At 42.3% G+C, this 15,477-nt stretch overlaps 1 protein-coding gene across 3 annotated transcripts in view; it reads right to left on the reverse strand.

Moving 5' to 3' along the window:
* The window catches only part of Atp6v0a4 (ATPase H+ transporting V0 subunit a4), a 79,215-nt gene that overhangs the window by 38,195 nt on the left and 25,543 nt on the right, over nt 1-15,477 (reverse strand). For all 3 annotated transcript variants that reach the window (XM_013158625.3, XM_013158624.2, XM_003475513.3), the window contains exons 2-10: nt 14,539-14,672; nt 12,473-12,551; nt 12,149-12,243; nt 8,104-8,229; nt 7,585-7,679; nt 5,962-6,088; nt 3,809-3,891; nt 2,929-3,022; nt 413-625 (exon numbers count right to left, since the gene is read on the reverse strand). In XM_013158625.3, the coding sequence (XP_013014079.1) occupies nt 413-625; nt 2,929-3,022; nt 3,809-3,891; nt 5,962-6,088; nt 7,585-7,679; nt 8,104-8,229; nt 12,149-12,243; nt 12,473-12,551; nt 14,539-14,655 (1,029 nt within the window). In that variant the 5' untranslated portion in view covers nt 14,656-14,672. The remainder of the gene's footprint in view (nt 1-412; nt 626-2,928; nt 3,023-3,808; nt 3,892-5,961; nt 6,089-7,584; nt 7,680-8,103; nt 8,230-12,148; nt 12,244-12,472; nt 12,552-14,538; nt 14,673-15,477) is intronic.

Here is a 15,477-nt window from a genome sequence, read left to right on the forward strand (position 1 = left end):
TGTTGCTTCCGGTTTCTGATATGTAAACTTTTGTGCCCTGAGGAATCATAGCCTCTTTACCTTGAGGCTCACATCCAGTTGACATTCCTGGAGCTGATGGCTCTACCATCCCACCGTGCTTATACAGAGAACACTATTGTGAGGAAACATGAGAGTGACGGCACTTTTTCCAGTACCAGGGATCGAACTAACGACCATGTGCTTATGCCGCTGAGCTAAATCCTCAGCCCCTATACCAGCACTTCTTTGGCTAACCTTATTTGCAACGCTTAGAGCCAGTTGAAGAGAAAAGGAAACACCATAGCCAGCTCTCTACATATCGGTATAAGGAAATCAGTCTCCATAAAATCAAAGTTGCAGCAATTGCTCTGCATTCAAGGGGAGACCCTGGAGTTGTCTCCACACTACTCACCATGCCTTGCTCCAAGGCCCTCTTGATACGTGCAGTGTCCGCCACTGGGAACCAGATCTCAGCAATGACACACTGCTGGGTGACATCAATGTTGCACATGTTCAGGATGTGGTAAATAGCTTTCATCTTCTGCACTTTAGTGGCCCAGCAGTGCCAGTTGGCAGCTGCTTCCTGCAATAGGCGCTGGCGGTGAGACTCTGTCTGGGTTATGACCTAGGCAAAAGCACACAGAAAAGACAAGAAGTGTTTGTCACAGGGGCAAAAATGGAGACTTATCAACCACTGTGGCTTCCCCTTCTGGGCTCCTTCCTCTGATATGAAGGGTGTTCATGTGGACTAACTGTATAAGTTAAAACTGTTTGGCCAAGTCTGAACCTTCCCTGGCTTCTAAATTCCACTTAGTCCTATGGGTTGGATTGTGTCCCACTTTCCAAAAGCTGTTTTTGTCCTAAACTCTGATTATTATGACTGACTTCACTTGGATATTATCAGGCAAGGTTCCAGAGGACTAGGGTGGGTACTGACCCTGTTTGACCGGTGTCTCATGAAATCTGGAGATGCAGGCAAACAGGGGAGAATAACATGTGACAATGGGGACACAGATTAGAGTGACATGTCTGCAAGCCAGGGAGCAACCAGGATGGCTGGCAGTAATCAGAAGTTGGATGGACCAAAAGAAAGGTCTTTCTTTACAGTCCTCAGAGGCCACGTGGGCCTGCAGAGACTTTGGTTCCTGGATTTCTGGCCTCCAGAACTGTGGCAATTAACTTTTATCATTCTAAGTCACCCAGTTTGTAGTAATTGGTGATAACAGCCCTAAGGAATTAATTTAAATGCTTTACCTATTTAATTTTTCCAATAGATGACAAAGGAATTAATAGAGGGAAGGAAGAGATGATTTGATACAAATTTATTTAATGGGATCAGATTTGATGTTTTGATGACACAATAGGGTAATGTTTTTCGGTAACCTTTCCACATGGCTACTGTAGTATACTGTAAGAGACACAACAAGGTTTTAAGATTAATGACAGACACTTATGTGTCTTGAGGGACCACTTAGCAGTGCAACGCAATATGGTCTGAGAATATCTAGAAGACAAGATCAGCTTAACATTGATAAAACTTTCATGAACCTTTAAATAAAGTTTACCCTTACAAGAGCAGCTGATTTTCCCTGCATGAACGAGACATCTGCTACCAGATGTGGACCAAATACTAATATAAAGAAAAAGGCAAGAAGTCCCCAAACCCTGAGAATGATCTGCAGAGACAGCACCTGCTATGAGTCTGTGAGTCACCTGACCGTGACCACCTGCCTGGGTCACCTACCTGCTCCCGAGATCATCTTGTAAGAACTGCCTGACACCAGAGGGTTTTTATTTATTTGTTTGTTTGTTTGTTTGTTTTTGCCACCAGAGGTTTTAATGTTCATCCTCAGTGGTGGCTAGACCGTAGAAGAGAAGCTACAGCTGGGGAAGTTGGTGAGCTAGGACATCCCCAGCAGCCCGAGTCCCACTAATGTAAGCATGAATTGCATGATTTCTTTTCCACTTCCTCCATGAAATCTTCATGAAATCAATCAGAAGAATCTGATGAAAAGGATTTCAAGGGAAATGGCTCGAGAGAAACGCAGTTGTCCTGACCATGACAAAGAAGGACCAGAGATTAAAGAAATTAAACAATTTCTGGGAGGGCAAAAGTGTCTATTATTAAGGGTTTTCTCACACACACACACACACACACACCTAATTTCGAAACCTTGCTGAGGTTCTAAAATTATGCTAGCTCCAGCAGCAACCACATGCAACTACTAAAATTTAAATTTAATTAAAAATTAAAAAATGAAAATTCAGTTCTGTGGTTGGTTTAACCATGTTTTAAATGCTCAGTGGTCACCCAGTCTCCCAGTGACATCACTGCCTAGCATAGGTGAAAGGCCACTTCCACACCAGAAGCTCTGTTGGACAGTGCTCTCTACAACACATCATGGGTGGACAGAAGCCCCACTGACCTCAATGACCAGCAAAGCTGCTGTGGCTGATGAGAGTTATGATCACAGTTGTGCTCAGCATCACCCTGGATGGTGACAGACCTTACCAGGGAAATGAATTTGGGATGTACAAGTGTTCCCATGGTGAAACCAGAGTCGCTGTTTTTATAGAACTCTTGGGCCAGCTTAAACAATTCAGAACAGGCCAAACTGGTTGCTCCATTTAGCAAACTGGTTAGTCGGATCCTGCATGCAGTCTAGGCCAAGGCAGGCAATAAAGAGCTCATTGATCCAACTGAGGTGGCTGCCCCAAGGCTGAGGAGGGACAGGATCAGCTCTAACCCTGAGCGAAGCATTACCAAGGAGCAGAGTCATCACCCATGCCTACCCAACACTGCTTTCTCATTGTGCCACCCTGTGCACCATAACCAGAGAGCCCAGCGAACACCTGAGCCCATCTTGCAGCCAGGCCTGAGGACAGAACTCTTCTCCCCTCTGATCCAGGCCTGACCCTCTCACTCACTGTGATTAGATCTTCCAGCCTCACGTTGACACCAGCCAGCATCTCTCTGCGCTCCGCGGCAGGCTCTGGGCAGGGGTAGACAGTGGCTCGAAACCTGTGTTTAATGGGAACATACACGGGCTTTGGTTGACAAGCTTCTGCTACTCCTTTCCTGTGAGGCTTTGACCTGACAGCCACTCTTTCCTCCAACACTTTCCTCCAAGCAGCCCTAATGATTTCCAACACATCCCCTATTCATTCACACCGTGAAACCTATGAGATCCTATGGATAGAAGACTTGAGCTTGATGCGTCTCTTTTCCCCTATTCATGTATTAGTGTTCTTCAGTATAAAGAAATGGCTGCTTCTGAGGGCTGCATGCAAGGCAGTTCTGCAAAATGAGACAGAACCGCATACAGTCTGCTCATTTGCAGAGGTAAGGAGTATACTAAGGGATAAACTGAAATGGTTCACACATCTACTTCCCTACCTTTACATTTTGTTTATTGAGGTCCTTCTTGCTCTTATTGTCACAACTATTAAAATCAGTTGCATTTTTAAGTGCATGTTTGGGTACATTATATTTATATTTCCCATGGGGAGTTGGTACATGGACATATACTACATCTGAGTTTCTTTCTTAAATTGTCTCTCCCTTCCCTCTGTCCCCCTCAACCTGTCTCTTAATCCTCTTCCTTCTTTTTCTTTTTTGTATGTGTTTGCAATACATACCACTTATATCCCTCTGTGGAACTGAGGTATTTGATCAAGTGTGAGAAAGTTACTTATAAATCCTAACTAGCCTCGAAGGGGACCCCAGAATACATTTTGCACCCAAGAGTGTATTTTACCCACTTTGGACCCCTAATCCCTGAAGAAAGAGCCATTAATAGCATCTCACCCATCACAGATCTTCTTGACTTTCTGCCTGAGCTGCTCTCCTTGGTAAAATATGATGAATATATTCTTTTTAATTTCTTCTCTCTGGAAAATCAGAATGAATCTTTTACAAAGCTCTGAAGGGACAGCCTCACGGTTCTTTACCCTGAATTCTGGGCTTTGAATCTCAGAGATGTGACCATGAAGAAGAAAATACAATGCAAACACTGAGTGCGCTTACCAGAACTGGCCCACAGATAGCTACATTTTAGGAGGAGTACAGGTGTTTTTAATTTTTGACTCCTAGAGTTCTTTGTTGCATGCCCTTAAAATGCCAGATAAATTGAGTTTTTCAAGCCCAAGTTGGACAATTCACGAGTGAGAATACACATTTAACAAACATATATGAAAAAGTTTAGGTCTTACTGTAAGCAGAGAAATACGAACTGAAACAATGTTTGCTCATTCTTTTTCTGTTTAAGTGGATAAATGAAAAAGTGACCCAAAAAACCCCATGAACTCTTTACATTCCACTCAGGGCGCTGGACTCAGGTGCCACTTCAAGGAAAAGTCACTTGTCAGGACTCATCGAGTGTCACAAAAATGCCCACATCCTTTAAGCCTGAAATCCTATCTTCCTAAATTTGTATTACAGAACTAATTGAAAAGAAAATAAAAATCCACATGCATAAAGATATTCATCATAGTGTTCACATTCTGGAGAGAAATTGGAAGTAGTTTCCAAAAATAAAGTTCATATCCCATCAACTCAATGGAATTGTGTGTCTGTGTGTGTGTGCGCGTGCACCAGGGATCACACTCATCACCTAATGCTTGCAAGGCAGGCACTTGTGCCAATGAGCTATATTTGGGGTTGCTTGCTTTACATTATTTCCCAAGATTCCTTCACCATGGAAATTAGCCTGACCCTTTTCTGAATTTCTTAGGTCATCTGATCTCCCCATCCACCACAGCCAGGGATTCCTTAATATTCCTGCTCATTATCAGGATAGTTACCTTATACTCTACCACCATGACTGCAACTGTCAAAACATGGCTATGAAAAGTGATGACCCGAGGTCAAATTTTAAAATAATCTATAAGATACATGGCAGTACAAGGGGGAATCGCACACTTTCTAAAATGAAGAAGGAAGGAAAAAAATCCTTTCAGGCACGCAACACCATGTTCCACTATTATTCACTATCGCCGCCAGATTACAGAAAAACAGTGCAAGAAAAGAATTAAAATAAAAATGTTGGAGCACTACTTTTTATGTTTTGCACTCTTCCTATGTTAAATTTTGTTTGCTTTATTTTTTTTTAATCAAACAAACTTGAAATTAGTTTCTGCTCTAGAAAAGTTTATGGATCATTTCAGAAGCAAACCAGCTTCTTAGATTTAAAAAGTAAAAGGATTGAAATACTAACTGGACAAGTGGAAGCAGCACAGCGAATGTGTCTCCCAGAGTCAAGAGCCCCCTGGAAGTCCTTTGCATTCAAAATGCAGGCCCTTTTCAGCATCATCCAGGAGGTTGTAAGAACCCCAGGCTCTCTGTTCCACAAGGTAAGAGTCTTCATTTTATTTAGTAGTTTTTTATTTACTTTTAGAGTTGGCTTTTTTTTTCTTTTTTTTTTTTTTTTTTTTTTTTTTGTGGTACCAGGGATCAAACTCATGACCTTGCACTTGCCAGGCAGGTGCTTATGCCACTGAGCTAAATCCCTAACCCCTGAATTTTATTTATTTAATTTAATTTATTTATTTTGGTACCAGGGATTGAACTCATAATCTCGCACTTGCCAGGCAAGTACTTATGCCGCTGAGCTAAATCCTCGGCTGAGTCTGCATTTTAAAACAAGATCCCAGATGAGTTCTACCCCCAGGCACACTGAAGCTGCAGGAACTGACTCAACACTGTTCTTGTGCTCTGTGATTAAGACACAGCTGCCACCTCGTGTGGCAGTAGTATAGCTAAGTTTCTAGAAACAAGATAGTGTACATATGCCATAGGAATTGAGCAACTCTGAGGTGTTAGCGAGAATCAGCCCATGAATACTTTTCAAAAGTATTTTAGAAAGAAAAGAAAGGAAATTAGTATCAGCTCCATCAAACTCATGATACAATAGTTGGAGAGACTGCAACTCAGGAATTTCCCAGCAGCCTCCTGCAGCCCACCGTGACAGGATCCTCCAGTGGGGTGTCCATTTCACTGAACTTTAGGTAGATGTTTCCCCGGCAAACTCTCCACAGCAGCCGTTCAAAAGAAGCCATCCGCTCCCGGTTTATCACGCCGACCATGAATCTGAGCATTCAGAAGAGGAGAGGAGACATTTTTGAGGCCCAGGGTCTGGGGCCAGGGAGAAGGCCCTGTGGGTAAAATGGGCAGCCACATGAGAAGGGACTGTACCCACACCATGAGCAGGCAGCATCTGCATGCCACTCTAGGTCAGGGATCACAGATCATCAAGCATCTCAGCCTCAGTTCACCCCAAGTCACTTTGGACCTTCTGTTTTCTTTGGTACTTTGAGATTTCTTTAATCATTTCAATACTATATATAATCACTTATTGCAGTTAAGATTGTCATCAACCAGTCTCTATAGCATTGTAGCTAGTGGAATATTTAGTAAGGGTCTCTTAATCTTTAACCAAGAAAAGTTAGTGCATTAAGAAGGAAACAAATGCATTGATTTCTATACATCTCTAACTGCCTGACATCCAGGCATGTAGATAACTGCTGACTTGTCCAAAGATCTTCAAAATAATAACCCACTGTTTTTATTTTTGTTTTTGTTTTTAAGCAGGGTCTCACTATGCAGTTCAGCCTGGCCCTGAACTCACTATATAGCTCAGATTGGCCTTTAATTCATGGCAATCTTCCTGCCTCAGCCTCCCAGATGCCGGGATAGGCATGTACCACCACTCTCAGCACTTTCATTGGTTTATTACTTTAGATAGACATCGAGGTTGGGCGTGGTCACACACACACACACAGAGCCTGTAATGCCAGGAGGAGCACTGCAAATTCAAGGCTACCCTAGGCTATACAGTGAGTTCACGGCCAGCCTGAAATGCATAGTGACCCTGTCTCAAAAAGACAAAAATAAGTGAATAAATAAACAATAAACATTGATACTGGATTATCTTTGGATCAAATATTGTCAATAAATATTTTTACGTCCATCTCAAATTTCCATGCCTGGGTCCTCAAAAAACAGGCTCTCAAATATCTATCCTATAAAAAATTAGAATCTCAAACTCATGTTGAGAAATCCTTTAGAATCCATCAGTTGCAGACATGGAATGAAATCCTACCATTTTAAACACTGCTTACTTTCATGAGGATCATGTTGCATCACTGCTGTGTGGGAAAGACTTGACTGCCTCATTCTATCATTTCTAATTCCACCCACACATTCAAACTCCAAATGCATTTTATCAAAGTAGTATTTTGAAGATAAGGAAAAAGCATATATTCCCAGCCATATTCCAAAGCCAGAGAAGAGGCAGAAGATCCATCTGAGTAAAGACCTCCTCATCTCTCCCATGAGGGGCAGTCTACACAATGCACTGTCTAGGCTGAGGGACCTGAGATCACCATGGGGCACAGGGCCACTCACTACCCTCACTGTACCACCACATCAGGTCACCTAGGTCTGTTACTACGTGGAAGTCTTGTACTTACAGGAAAGGGTCCCCACTCCAGCGGTTATTGGTGCATTCATTCACTCACTCAAACACTCAGCAAAACCTAAGCACCAGGGACTCATCTGCACACAACCCCAGGAGTTATACTAACCCCAGCTTTCCAGCCATGAATGCAGGAACAGCTCTTAACTCTAGGAGACCAGAAGTGTCTTCAGTAAAGAAATCTTCAGCCAAATTGGCTTCTGTCTGAAAGCCAAAGTACCGCTGCTGTCATTTAAATATAAGGGTATTTAAAGCACCCCATACCCCAGGGTTCTGCCTGTGAATACTACTTTAAATTTTGCACAAATGATTAATGGAGTTGAACAAGCAGTTCTGCTCCTTTGCAGAGCGAAATCTTCCCTGGTCTTTTCCTGCCAAAACCCTAAATCTGCACAACCTAAATACCCTCCTTTGTTCAGACTTCCTCTTCCGCTGGGGCCATTTTAAGGACATACTTTTTAATGAGTACCATGGTATTTTTGCCTTCAAAGAGCACACAGTTATTCCACCCCCGCTAATGGCCTGGTTATGAGTGTTTTATTCAGATTCCAACTAAGCCTGTTTTCAAAATGGAAATTCAAGATTCTGAAGAGAGGACCCTTTCATGAAAAATCCCCCCCAAAAAAACCTCAAAGAAATCCTGGGTTTTCTTCAGGAGATATTTGAGTTCGGTCAGCTCTAGGAAGCTTTTCTTTAAAGCCTGGTGGTTCTGGTTGGCTTCTTGTAACTCTCCTTCCAGTTTCTCTAGAGTAGTCTATGCAGGAGGAAAAAGAAGGTTAAGCCAGGCAGAAAGTGCTGTGACATTCCTATTACATGCTAATCGCAACTCAGAACTGAACACGGAGAGCTGGGGATTTAGCTCAGCAGCATAAGCGCCTGCCTGGCAAGCGCAAGGTCATGAGTTCAATCCCAGGTACCAAAAAAAAAAAAAAAAAAACACTGAACACTGAAAAGCATTCCAAGCATCTGAACACAGCTATAGGCTGAGTGGTGTGCTAACACATCACAAGCTAGGATCACGCAGCCACCGCCAGGTTTCCATCGTTCCTCGGGGAGACAGAAGGCAGCTTATTGGGGGACCCAAGACCTCTCTGCCCACTTACAGCATGAAAAATGAAGCCAAGCATGGTAATACACGCATGTAATCCCAGCATTACAGCCCATGTAACTAGTGAGAGCCCATCTCAAAATAAAAAAAATTTTTTAATGGCTGGGGACGTAACTCAGTGTGAAGGCCCTGGGTTTCATGGTCATTTCTGGGAGTAAAATCGAAAGGGAGGAAATAACTTGAAAATTCTCTATGCCTCAAACACATTGTAAGGATGGACAGAAAATAAAAACAGAAAACAAAAAGCCACCTTTGTTACAGTGGGGATCTGGAGAACCAAGTATAAGCATTAAAAAAAAAAAAAATGAAGGCTGCATGAATGGGGAACGGGGGATACAGAAAGCAAAGAGACAGAAACAAGTGGGAGAAAAATCTTTTTCTCTCCAAATAGATCATTCAAAAATAATAAGGCCTGTGATGAAATTGAATAATATGAAAACTCACCAACAAAATCAGTATACACCACCATGTGGCAATGAAGTCACTTTTACAGAATATTCTGGAAAGAATTTCAGAGTTGCTGTTGGTAATGCTGCAAATCAGACACACGCCTCTGTGCATATCAGGCAAGCTTGACCATTGAGCTGCACCCTTCAAGGCTTTGTTTTGTTTATTAGTTTTTTTTCAAATGCACAAATAATTGAAAATACTGCTTCCACCAAAAAGAAAAATAAGATTATGTTTAAATGACATCTTAAAGTAACAGGTAGATATAAAAGCAGAACTGTGGGAAATTTTGAAAATAAAAAAATACAGCTATTGAAATTTAAAACCCAATAGATGAGATCAACTCTACACTTTATGAATGCAATACTGAGATTTAGCAAATACTGTAAAAAGTATAAAAGACCAAAATCCATCAACAATACAATGGGTCCAGGGAATGGTGTTCAGCAAAAACACTGTACAGAAGTGAAAATGAATTAATTTTACAAACATGAAATAATATAGTCTACAAAAATAAAATGATGAAAAAAAATATGGTTCCACTTAAGTACAAATTTTAAGCATGTACTACTAACCTGTATGTCATTTAGAAGACTATTTGCTAAAACTATGAAGAGTAAGAAAAGAAAAATACAAAATCCAGAGTGGCAGTTAGCTCCTGGGGAAAGGGAAGACTGAAGTAAAAATGGAAACACAGAGGTGCTGAAGACCATAGCTCTCATTTCCCATCACCTCACACTGGGTGATGGGTAAAACGTGATGTTTGCTGGATCATAATTCTTTACGCCTTGTGCGAAGTTTATAAAAATTCTACTACATGAATTCAGTATGTAGTAAACAGTAATTGCAAACAAATCTATACTTAAACATCTTATAGTAAAACCATAAAACAAGAAAGTAAACCAGTCTTCCAAGGAATGATACCTGAGCTGGGAACAGATTTTATGAGAAAAAAATGTACAAAGTGTGTATCTTGAAATGTTAATGAGATGGATGAATCTACTAGGGCTGTGTCTTGGAATGTTTTGTGTAGCTGCAGCCTACACAGCCAAGACAATAATATCAAACAAAATTTAATAATAGAAACTTGGAACATGAAACTTAGAATTTGTATAACATGGTATAGCTTTACAAAAAAGAAAATTAAACAGATTCACTGATATTAATCAGTTGGGTGAATTGCCTTTTCAAGCTACTATTAGAAATAGACTGAGTTTTGAAAGTACACTTGTACCTGTTTACCAAAATCAAATTTCAACATATCACATACCTGAATCATTTTCACATACATCAGTGAAAATAAGTATCACAAAAGATTCACGGTGAAGGGAGGCATGGAAACCAGCTGTCTTCTATCAAAGTCACACAATTAAGATACTTTTAAGTACCAACACTCTTCTCCATGAAGGTTTTTGTCTTAGAAAATAGTTTTTAAAATTTTATTTTAACCATAACAACATGGCAGTGGCAACAAATTTTCTAGAGCTTTCAATGATACAAACCCCTGTGCCATAGATTCACCACCCCGACCTATGCTAATGAAATTTTCAGGCAAATTAATATATATTTTATAATGCTTATCATTCTAGTTCCCAATACAAATGTGCTAATTATAATCCACATAAGGAAAGCTCTTTGGGCTTCTCAATAATGGTTAACAAAGGTGATGGGGCAGCAGGCTGGGACAGTTGGAGGTGGCCCGGTCGGGCAGAGATGAGAAGGCAGTCAGGGTACATTCTTGAGCAAGGAGTGACAAGCTCAGGCCATAGCAGGCCGCAAGTTAACACAGTGGAACCAGCAGAGAGACGGGAATGATTAAGGCCAACGGGACGTGTAGAAGACCTGTGCCATCGTGAGAAACAAGGACAAAGGTGTAAGCCAGGATGATATCTCCCAGATCACAGGAACAGGTTTGGGGTTAAGGAGAGTGAAAGGAAACAGGAGAAGGGCCACAAATTCCAGACTGGCATTAGAAGACTGGGGATGAGGCAGAAACAGGAAGTGACCTGGAGGGAGGGGTTTCCTGTTTGGGTTGGTTAAAAGATTTCTCCTGCCATATCTGCATTTTAATACAACAAGATCCCCAGAATTTTCTGCGAGAGTTGGCATTCTCATTTCTCTAAAAAGTGTCAAGATTTATACAGGTGATGGCTTCACACATTTCAAGAATTTGAAGGAAGGAATACAAACAAACAGCTCAGCCAGACAAATTGGCTAGCTTGGTACAGTTCCTCTCTGACCTGCCCCACCCCACAGTGATCCCCTCCTCTTCTGAAGTAAAATATCCAAGCTTTTATCAAGAGCCTGAGTCATCAGTGGTCAGCTCTGCCCGACTCCTTGACTTCCTCTCCCAGGCCTGGCCCCTCCTCCTCCCTTCCTCCACCTGCTCAGTGAGCTGCGGGAACAGCTATGCTGATATTTCTAAGGTGTCCTGCACAAAATCAGTGCACATGTTTTTCCTTTGCAGTACTAGAGATTGGATCCAGGGTCTTTGCACCAACCTACATCCCAGCCTTTTTAATGTTTTATTTTGAGACAGGATCTCACTAAATTCCCCAAGTCAGATTTAATCTTGCATTCCTCCCACCTCAGCCTCCCAGAGTACTGGAATTACAGGTATGTGTCTCCACACCCAGTTACAATGGAACTCAGTCACAGACTGTGTGCTTTGCATGCATGAGGACCAGGTTCAAGCCCCCGCATGGCAAAAAATGGGAGGAAAAAAAAAAAAACTACGAAGAAGTGGTTGATTAAAAGAGCCAGTTCATCAGCTGCTTTGCTCCCAGGAATAATTAGAAGGCCTCCCGTTTTGCTTGCATTCACCTGTCCAAATCTACCAAAACAACAAAAACAAAAAACATCCTAAAAACAATGAGAAAAAAAAACCCCACACTTCAAGTGGAGTGTGCTGAGAAAGAAAAGCAGCTCTCCTCTGGCTCAGCAGGAGCCTCAAAATTTGCCATTGGGATTTTCCTGAGGTTGGCAACTCTGAAAAGTAACAGCCACATGAACCTGCTTTGTCACCAGTAGCAACCAAGCAAAGGACCCAGGTGGTGCCCAGAGCTCCCAGGTTCTGTGACCGCCTTTGGCCAGGGAAACTGAACAGCACAGAACTCACCTCCAGGCCAATCATTTCCCGGGGCAGCGGGATCTGTGGGTACTTCTCAGGCAGGTGGACAGTAATCTCATTCTGCATCTCATCTTCCAGAAAACCTGAGGTCGGAGCCCCCAAAGGGCACAGAGTGAGCGAGGATGCCCCTAAGGGTGCCTCTTGTCCTTCTTTGCCTCCACTGTCCCAGGACCTCCCTTAGCCCCAACTCCAGCCCCCAAGAGCACCCCAAAAGGAGCACATCTGTAAACAGGAGCACATCTGCTCACGAAGTCCGGTTGACTCCTTCCACATTTGCCAGTTCACACAGACAGCAAGCAACAAGTGGCTTACGGAGGATCCTTTCCAGCGACTCGCACCTCCGAACCTCATTCACGAATCTCCTCTGGAAGCTGTTCACACTGGCGTTTAACTGCGTGGAGGGAGCACAAGGCGTTCGTTAGGTACAACAGCCACCAGCATCCTCTGGGCATCGCATTGTCTTTTTAATGCTCGAGAATGCTACTACAAGTGTCTTAGGATAGATAGTTCTTTGCACAAGCAGTGTGTTACAGGTAACACGCACCTTGGCATTTGGACACTCAGTCCCTAAAATGCCCCACCCTGGCCCTCCTGTTGCTAGTGTTGTACACTAGAAAAAAGAGCTTCGTTATATTTGTATTATACCAAAATACCTGTAATGTGACCCTAACTGTTCTGTATACGTTTTTCTTCTCCCTTCTCCCTCTGGGTGACCTAATTGATATGTTAACCATTGCTGCCCTCTACAAATAACAGATATGGTGCTAAAATAAGGTAACAAAAGGTTGTTAATTAGTGCTAGACTCCTCTGTTCTCTGCTGAGGAAAACAAAGGTCTTCCTTAGTAACAGATTTCCTGATCCACACCCATGACCCCCTTACTTTGTAAATTGTGATATATACTTAAAGGTGAAAATATAGAGGAGCTACACACACAGCTTTTGCAATCTCCAACTGCACTGTGTCGCTGGGCCCAGGATAAAATAAATCAGCGCTGCTTTTTTAAAATATGTTTTTGCCTCATTTTTTGAACTCGAGTTTGGGGGCTCGTTTGTGGATTACAAGACTAGGAGATACAAAGTCCTCCCACACCTAAGGTTTCCTTCTTTCCTTCCTTCCTTCCCGTGTGCATTCCTGCCTGCCTGTCTTCCTTTCTCCTTCCTTCCTTCCTGGTCTTTCTCTCTGTATAGGAGATTGAACTCAGGGTCTTTGAGCTTCTTTCTTTCTTTCTTTTATTCTTTCTTTCCTTCTCCCTTTCTTTTTCTTTCTTCTTTCTTTCTTTCCAGTGGATTGAACTCAGGATCTTGCATATGGTAGGCAAGCACTCTACACTGAGCTAAATCTCTAGCCATCCTTAAATTTTGAGATAGAGTGTTATTCCGTTGCCCAGACTGGCCTCAATCTTGTGATCTTCCTGCCTCAGCTACACATCTGGCTTGGTTTCCTAACTTCCAGCTGCAGTGACTATCCAAATGAGCCTTGAAATCTTCCCAGCTCTGTGTAGTTTCGTAGCCACCAACAAAAAGTTGTGTGTTGCTGACTCTCAGCTTGGCCCAAGAAATGTTACTGAGGACCTGCCTGGTGTCAGCCTGTGCCAAAGACCAGGGCTGCAAAGAACAAGACCTGAACCTTTTGTGCAGGAGCTCAGCTTTGACCTTGAACTTGATGAGGAGATGAAGACAAAGCACTATTTTTTTTGTTTTTTTTTGGGGGGGGGGTTTGGTACCCCCCAGGAATCGGACTCAGGACTTTGTGATTATCAGGCAAAAGGACCGATTTTTTTAAACTGATCTCACTAAGAGCTTGTCAAGACTATTACCCCTGGAAAGTGATACCATTATGTCAAGCTCAAGACAGTGTAGCCCTAGAACACCATTCTCAAGATTGCCTTGGCTATTATGCCCAAGTGTGGTCTCCATGGAGTTCTGTGCTTATCTGAACTCACAACATAGAGTTAAACAAATTGAGTTTTTGCCCTTTCCTGACAAGTCAGAGAAAATATGTTTCTGTCCTTATTAACAGGTTTGGCAATCTGCATGCCCACTGGCTATAGTGAGGGTTTGAAGATGCTACACAGGAAGTCAAGTACAGTGACATTTCCCATGCAGTGATGCCATTAGGGCTTACAAACATTCCTGCAAAGGAGACAGGCATTGGGGAAAATCACATTCACGTTTGTGCTCGATGGCATCCTAAATCCTGGCCGGAAGGACTAGAACCATAGAATTTCATCTATTGCAGCTCCTGGCTCCTCTCCCAGCAGAAGGAGCTGATTTTTTGGTTTTTTGTTTTGTTTTGTTTTGCCATAAAGAAGTGTGGCAAAAGAGTCATCTACCCCGACCCCACCATCCTTTTATCTCCAAAGAATGTAGTACCTACATCTTTGAACTGAACCAGGCCAAGCTCTCCGAGCTCAGCTACACAGCAATAGGCAGCCTCCACCTGGAGGAAGAGTTGGGACAAACACATCTCCTCACTGCGGAACACAGACGCCATCTTGGCCCAGCCTTGGCCTGTAAGACAGAAGAAGGTAATAAGTATGCAAAATGCTTAGGTTTTTCTTTTTTTAGTAAAGATTAAAATTGAGCAAGCATCACTCCTGATTTAAAAAATATAAACATGAATGAGATGGCATCTTTCATCTTTTATCAGTTTGGCCAAAGATTAAAAAACTATGATTCAAGAGCTGGAGGTGTGGTAGAGCCCTTGCCAAGTATGTGCAAAAGGCCCTGGGCTCCATCCCCAGCTCTAAACAAGAAAACATATATGATTTAGACTCAGCTGTGGAGATAGTGAGAGCGCAGGACTTTTCATAAATTAGAAGTTTAAGTGTAAATTCCTTACAGCTTTTTCAGCGAGCAATTTGTCAATATTTGTTGAATTTTATATTATTCATAATTATGACTCACTCATCCCATTGCTATTTATCTAGACAAACCTAGGTATGTGTGGGAAAATAAGTGTACACTAATGGTTCTTATACATTAAAAATAGTGACTGTAGTAAATGGATCTAGCCTAGCTATAATGATTAAATAAGTGGGAATTCAACAGATCCCTGTGCAAGATCAGGGATGAATGGATCTGTGTGTCCTGTGTGTGGAAGAAGGATGTTTATCAAAGGCTCTCCCAGTTGGTCCAGCTACCTGTAAGCCACAGTTCCAACCTCTCATCACCTAGGTGCATCAGCCACCATGCCTGAAAGATTCACCCCTGAGAGGGATCACCAACATATCCTTTATCCAAAAGTCCAAAATCCAAACTTCCAAAACCTGAAACTTTTGAGCAAGCACAAAGCCACAATGTGGATAAGTCCACA

Source organism: Cavia porcellus, unplaced genomic scaffold, assembly GCF_034190915.1.
Source record: "Cavia porcellus strain 051 isolate PalLab524CR breed Dunkin Hartley unplaced genomic scaffold, mCavPor4.1 scaffold_6, whole genome shotgun sequence".
Lineage (NCBI taxonomy): Eukaryota > Metazoa > Chordata > Mammalia > Rodentia > Caviidae > Cavia > Cavia porcellus.